At 34.9% G+C, this 7,545-nt stretch overlaps 1 protein-coding gene across 7 annotated transcripts in view; it reads right to left on the reverse strand.

The window, feature by feature from the left end:
* Positions 1–7,545, reverse strand: part of Braf (B-Raf proto-oncogene, serine/threonine kinase) — a 139,238-nt gene that overhangs the window by 61,083 nt on the left and 70,610 nt on the right. For all 7 annotated transcript variants that reach the window (XM_013353267.2, XM_013353268.2, XM_026788541.1 and 4 more), the window contains exons 5-7: positions 7,367–7,469; positions 3,985–4,133; positions 2,699–2,815 (exon numbers count right to left, since the gene is read on the reverse strand). In XM_013353267.2, coding sequence (XP_013208721.1) covers positions 2,699–2,815; positions 3,985–4,133; positions 7,367–7,469 — 369 coding nt within the window. The remainder of the gene's footprint in view (positions 1–2,698; positions 2,816–3,984; positions 4,134–7,366; positions 7,470–7,545) is intronic.

Below are 7,545 nucleotides of genomic sequence, written 5' to 3' on the forward strand. Positions count from 1 at the left end.
AAAAAAAAAGGATTGTAGACAAGGCATTCCTAGAAACATGTTTTTGGTAAGCATTCATAACGCCCTTCCCTTCTGGATTATGCAGGTGTGGTAAGACAGGCACTGGACTAATGAAAGTAGATCAAGAAGGGAAGAAGGGATATCCAAGGTTCAGGGAAACTCCATGAGGGGCCTCTTGCAGGCCCCTGTGCCAAATCCAGTTTCCTACTATCTAGAGGAAACTCCTTCCAGAGCAATTAAAGACTAGACAAACCTCCCGCTTCTATCTCAGTTCTTTCATCTGAAGTTTCTTTGGTCTTGAGGATCCCCTCTCCAGGAACCTTAGCTGACTTTGTAGGAGCAGGCTCCTGCAGATATTAATGGTCACACAGAGTACTAAGTAATTCTAGAAACAGTTTCATCTACCTTCCTTTACATGATTTCGGGTTTGAGTCTCTAGTTTTCTGCAGTGACCTTTGAAGTCTCCATAGGAGGATAAGGCCCTACAAATTCATCAAAGACTATGATAAAAAAGCTAAAAAAGATCACAAAAAGATCAGCCTTCAACTAAAAACTGCTCAGAACAATTTTGAGGTGACTAGCTGAGATGATCCAGCCAAATTGCTGTAGCCAGAACTTGAGATAAGCCCTGCACTTTTCCATTACGTAGAAACTGGACAACAAATGATACAGCTACTTCTCCTAAGACTTGACAATTAACTCCAATTTTTCTTTTCAGGAACCCCTAAAGGTACCATAACTTCCAGACAGCAGGAAGTAAATTTAAGGATGACGCCCACATTCCCAAGAGGTGGGGTGGGTGGTTTTTGGTTGTTTAATGGGTTATGGATATTTCTTACTGTTTAGGGGGTTGGTTACAAGTTGTTATTGGTAATGTTCAGGAAAAAACATAAATGTAGATTCAAGGGTCTTGTTTTGAAAAGAGAAAAGGAGGATATAGATATGATAAGATGAAAGCGTAGATTATTGACTCTATTCTGAAAAGAAAAACAGGAGGATATAGATATAAGATAAAAAGGTAGATTGTTGAATCTACCTTTAAAATGCAACTACTAGTTTTAAATGCTTTACATTGGATTGGATTTTTGTATATCATATCCAAATTTTGTATACAATTTTGATACAATTTTGAGATTAATTTTGTTAGAACATACTATATATACATTTCTACAGTTCAAGGTTTCAAGGTATTGTACCTATACAACTCATTTAACAATGTAATGCAAATTTCTAGTCCTTGAAAATTATTAATACCAACTAAGGATAATAAGGAAATACAGGTTAGTAATTAATCACCTAGTATAATCGAACTTGTAGGTATGTTTTCAAGGTCAAACAAAGATATATTTTAGATAACCAGGTCATCTTCAAACACTTCAGAAATCTACAGAATATGGCATTTAAGATGTTCTAATAACATAAGCTTTTTTTTTTTTTAAATGACCATGAGACATGTTTGCTCCTGGTAGCACCAATCTACTTCAGAGAAGATAATGGAAATTGAAGAAACTCCACATGCAGTTTACTTTCTTTGTGGCAAAGTAAACTGGGTAAGAAAATGCCCTTGCCTTTACTGCTGACAGTATGCTGCTGTAATTGGACAAGTAGAAACAAAAAAGACTGACAAACATTGTCTAGACAAGGAGGGACAGCCTTTCAGAATATCCTGCTTCACAGAAAAGTCTGTCAAACATGCTAGGTCTGCAGGCCGAAGATGGATGCCCCACCATTGCAGAGAAACTTTGGGTGACTGTCCAGGCAGTCAGCTGTTTCTGTTATTTCTCACATTTTTTGGAAGTTGCTTGCGTGCACTTCCTGCTTACTCAGCTAATATTATTTCCTTCTTGGGTCTCTGAGGGAGGTGAAGACTAGATAGTTATAGTTTTCCTTGCTTACCTGATGCAGAAAACAACTTATGATAGAAAATAAACTATGTGCAAGACTTTGGACTCACCAAGATAGGATAGATATGGAGTCTTTTCTCTGAATTTGTCAAATGCATATGGACTAGACATTGCTGATGTATTTACTGCCTGTATACACTGTATATAGTCATTGCACTTATTGTATATAGTTTTTCTTATGTTATAGCCTTCTTCTTACTTTAGACAAAAAAAGGGAAATTAGTGGTATAGTATTTGTGTGTTAATAAATAAAGCTAACCTGAAGATCAGTGCAAAGCAGCCACAGTAGTCAGCCATATAGGCTGTTTTGGTTTTCAAGGTAATAATTTACTGTGTAGATGAGGCCAGCCTCCAATTCACAGAGATCTGCCTGCTTTTGCCTCATCAGTGCCAAGATTAAAGGCATAACCACTATACTATGTTTTTAATCCCATTCTGAACCAAATGCATGTAAACGCTTGAATATTGTGATAAAATACATTATTGGGTGAAAATATCCATTTTTTTTTAAAGATTTATTTATTATGTACACAGTGTTCAGCCTCCATGCCTGCAGGCCAGAAGAGGGCACCAGATCTCATTACAGATAGTTGTGAGCCACCATGTAGTTGCTGGGAATTGAACTCAAGACCTCTGGAAGAGCAGTCAGTGCTCTTAAACTCTGAGCCATCTCTCCAGCCTCAAATATCCATAATTTAACAGTTCTAGTGTTGAAAAGGTTTACAATTACCCAAAAGATCCAAAGGAAGGCAGTTCAAATAACATGTCATTAAACAGTAGGAACCAAATCATACCCAATAGAGTCTGAAGGGGGTGCGGAAGGGGATCCAGATGTAAGAGCAGTCTCTGCTAAGGAGGCCTCCTCCTGTGGTACTGGGTGATGCTCAAAGAACTTGGAGACAAACAGCAAACTGTGAGGCAAAAACAAAACAAAACAAAACAAACCTAACTTGTGCAAAACCCAGAAGCTTCAATACACGAGAACACAGAGGTAATGGAAAAATGTGAGATCAAGTTTTACTTGTGCAAACAACTGTTAAAATTCAATTAAGTATTTTTTCTAAAGATTTTTTTTTTAAAAAAAATTACATTGTACTTTCTAGGGTAGCTCATATCTAAAGCTAATTGTTCTTTTCTATAACTGGCCAACTGTCAATTTCTATATATTACAGGGGGAAATCATACTGTGTGGTTTAAAGACTAAAAGAAAATATCTAGTGGTAAAATTAGATTACCCTTTTTGTTTTTTTGTATGTTTGTTTTCTGAGATGGATTCATTGTGTAGCCCTGGAACTCACTGTGTAGATCAAACTGGCCTTGAACTTACAGAGATCCATCTGCATCTGCCTACTGAGTAGCTAAGTTGGATATATCATTATAATTTACTTAAAAGTCAAGTTCTATTTCAGCAGCAACAAAAGGAATTATAGAAAAGATTACAATAAACTACATCTAGTCTATTAGACATACTATAAAGTATAAAGGAATTTTAGAAACAAATGTACATAATTATTCCTTTAAAGAAAGGGAAAAGGGCTAGACGTGAAACAGACATGGGTGAGGTGAAGAATATTAATGTAACTGTTAAAATGGACCACAGAATCAGACTCATTGTTAAAAAATGCAACAGTCAACTTAACTGAAACACTATTCTATATCCACCCCAAACCATATAAAAGTGATTTCTCCTCCCCCACCACCTTTTTTTTTGTTTTTTTTCGAGACAGGGTTTCTCTAATATCCCTAGCTATCCTGGAGCTAGCTCTTGTAGACCAGCTTGGTCTCTACCTCACAGAGATCTGCCTGCCTCTGCCTCCTGAGTGCTGAGATTAAAGGCATGTGCCACCACCGCCTGGCTAAAAAGGGTTTCTAAAGACTTAAGAGAGCATGTGCAGCAGGTCCAGTATTCTTGTATTTGGGAGAGGAGAGTCACCTGTACTACTTTCTGATCAGACTTTAAACATCCTGTAACAAATGCAATGGGCAAACACTCCTCACTGACTTTCAAGGTATACTAGTTTCACATTATGAAAATTTAACTACAAAGTAGTAGCAAAGAGGTTCTTTGTGGATTACTTACTCAAGTTGGTCATAATTAACACACATCAGTGGAACCTCTGTACTACAACGCTGGTGAAACTTATAGCCACATGTTTGACAGCGGAAACCCTGGAAAAGCAGCTTTCGACAAAAGTCACAAAATGCTAAGGTGAAAAAAGTTTTCCGTACCTGCAAAATGAAAAATCATAAAAGGTTTTAAATACTTGCAATGTACCCTCTTACTCAAAATAACAATTTTTAAATAATTTATATCATAAAATTGCATACCAGAATATAATGTTGAAAACCAGGGATCTGAAATACTATTTTATCCTTATATCCAACTTAAAACTCAGAAAATACAACAAATAAAAGAATTGAGCCTCCTGGTGTGTTATCCCTCCAAGGTCAACAAGCAACATTTAAAGTAATTCATGTATGAAATTCTCAAAAAAATTTAAAAATTGAATTAAAAAGAATAAATGAGGTCAAGCTTAACCACATAAAAAAAGTAAAAAGAGGAATAAAACCCAAAAAGGTATCATTTAATTACCACATAAAGGGGGAAGGTAAAAAAAAAAATAGTTGCTAGTATTAATAGTCTAAGAAACAAAGATATACTTATTTAAACTTTCACAGTTATCAAACAGAACAACAACAAAATTGAAGAGAGGAGAAAGAGAGGGTTATAATGCTGTAAATGAGTTAATCCTAATAGAATCAGCAACCAGCATATGGTAAAGTTGACAAAGCAAGAAATCGTGGCTAAAAGATATTTAGTAACATAAAAACAATTACCCAAGAGCTCAAAACAGAAACTATTAAAAGTCATCAGTGGCTCCATGAAATCTACACTGTAATTTTATTAAGGGGATTATTTTATCTGACCTCAGAATTATGAACTGAATTGTTTGTAATAAGGAGATATTATAGTTGAATTCAGCAACTTTTAATTTAAAATTTAGCTCTGAGATTTCAATAGAAAGAAAGGAAACTTCTCCCCTCAACTTTAACATACTTTTTTAAGACACCTCTGGAATAATGTCTGATGTGGACTTATTTTTAGTCTATGCTTTCAGATGAACTTCTTCATGTAACAAACTAAATAAATGTTCAAAAATCTTGAAAAATAACCAGTGACTTTTAATGTTCACCAGGGATCAAAGAAACTGCACTATATTAAGGGGATTTTTTTCTTCCTAAAGGGAGAAACTATATAAAGTATATATGTGCTGTATAGTAAACAGAAAAATATGTAACAAAAAATCTCTTAACAATAGTTATTTCAGAATGTTGATAGTAAGGAAGACTTTATTCTTTGTTGTATAATTTCAATCACCTTGGTTTCGTTTTTTAAAGCCACAATCAATAAGTAATAAATTAATTTTATATCACGATCCAGTATATATGAATCTATAACAGTACTTACCTCAAACATAACTCAGGACTTTTATATACTTTATTATGTATAATGATACAGTTCATGATACATTTTATTTTAACACCAAATTACTTTTCTTTCTGTTAAATTGGTTTTGGTGACAGAAGTTGGTCTTGAACTTTCAGCCAGCCTCTTGCTTCTGCCTCCCAAGTACCAGGATTCCAGGTATGGAAAATCACATCTGCTATGAAACTTTATTTTCCTTTTTGAAACAGGGACTTACTATGTGGACCAGGCTGTCCCTGAATTCCCAGTGGTCTACCTGTCTTAGCCTCCCAGTGCTAGGATTAAGGGTGTGTGCCACCAGACCCAGCTCAAAACTCTATTTTAAAAAATTTATTTAATGAACAGTTAAAAAAAATATAGACACATAATCCACTCTGGCCTTTCAAAAACCTTTATATAGTGAGGTCTGTTCCCTTGTCACCTGAGAAAGCATGTGAAAAAAGCAAAAGTTTGTTTCTAGTTTTCCTCCTTTTCCATTTGTCTGGGATTATACAGAAGTGAAAAATACCTCCTTTGATATTCATTTAGATAGCAAATTGCCAAACTAAGCATCTTTAGCTTACCGCTATTTCACACATACGTACAGGCACAAATCTGACCTTTTAGCCAGCCATCTAAATTTTTACTCACTAACAGTCTGCTGTGTCATGAATTTCTAATATCCTTCATTTTTCATTTGCTTACCTAGTGCTTTCTTTCTGCTACTTATACATAGTTGTACTATGTATTATACTATTTATACTATGTTAATCTGGTTGATTTTATATACACATACATACATACTACACATACACACGTGTGTGTGTGTGTGTGTGTGGAATAAAGAGAGCAGAACATACAAAGGGGTAAAAACTAGTGGGTATGCATTTGAGTATGAATTTAAAGCAAACTACATGTCTGTAAAGATACTTTTGTGAATAAAGGTTGACCTAGAAAGGTCTATTATTCCTCTGGGCCATTGCTTATGCTCAGTCTAGAATCTAAGCTCTTCTAAAGATGTATGGTAAATGGGAGGTGGTGATTAGGAGGCTGTTGCATGCTGGTAAGAAGCTTAAGCTAGGTTTTACAAAATTTGCAAAAAAAACCCAAAAAACAAAAAACCACAAGGCAAAGTCTCAAGAAGAACTCAATACCAGTTCAACTACTCTAATTCCCCATCCTGTACCTTATCCTTCTGAAACGTATGTTGAGATACAGACAGTCTAACCTGGTAAAAAGTATTTTATAAATATAAAAAATTATATTTTTATTAATAGAGGAAAGATACCAGATTTGATTTTTATAGGCTACTAGGCAATCATTATAAGAATAAAGCTAGGTGTACTCAAAAAGATTAACATTCAAGGCCTACTGATTAGGAAATTAAAAATGAGGACTATCATACAGCATGGACCCCAGTTTTCTTTTAAGAAAAAGAGAAGAATGGGAAGTAATGAAGAGAAAAACAAGTAAGCTTTGGGCCGACCACCATGCATTTTTGTACACAGAAAACCATACCATACCTTCTTATCTATACAAATGCTGACCTCTAGAAATTTTCACTTTACTAGATAGACTTTTACATTAGTGTGTTTTTTAATTACTTATTTTTATTTTATGTACATTGGTATTCTGCCTGCATGTTTATCTGTATGAAGATGTCGCTCCCCTAGAAATGGAATTACAGATAGTTATGAGCCGCATGTGGGTGCTGGGAGTTGAACCTGGGTCTTCTGTAAGAGCAGTCAATGCTCTAACCACTGAGCCATCTTTCCAGCCTCTAATTTTTGTTCTTTTAAGAGATATATTACAAATTATTAACTTACAAATAAAGAATAAAGAGGAAGATAAAGCTATTTAAACACAAGATTTTCAAGATCAGAATTAGGTACATTATTAATCTCAAAATTAGTTATCTCTATTTCATATTCCCTAAATTAAAAAAGTCAAAAGAAACTGAGCATTTTTGACAGCTCAAATATGAAAAGGTACATACAAAGTTGTGTGTTGTAAGTGGGACATTCTCCAGTACTTCTACATGCAATTCCTCTCCAGTAAGCCAGGAAATATCAGTGTCCCAGCCAATTGGTTTCTTCTCTCTGAAAAAGATGGAGACAAAACCATTCTTGATTTCTTTGTAAAGATTTATTTATTTAGCCGGGTGATGGTGGCGCA

Source organism: Microtus ochrogaster, unplaced genomic scaffold (genome assembly GCF_000317375.1).
Source record: "Microtus ochrogaster isolate Prairie Vole_2 unplaced genomic scaffold, MicOch1.0 UNK4, whole genome shotgun sequence".
NCBI lineage: Eukaryota > Metazoa > Chordata > Mammalia > Rodentia > Cricetidae > Microtus > Microtus ochrogaster.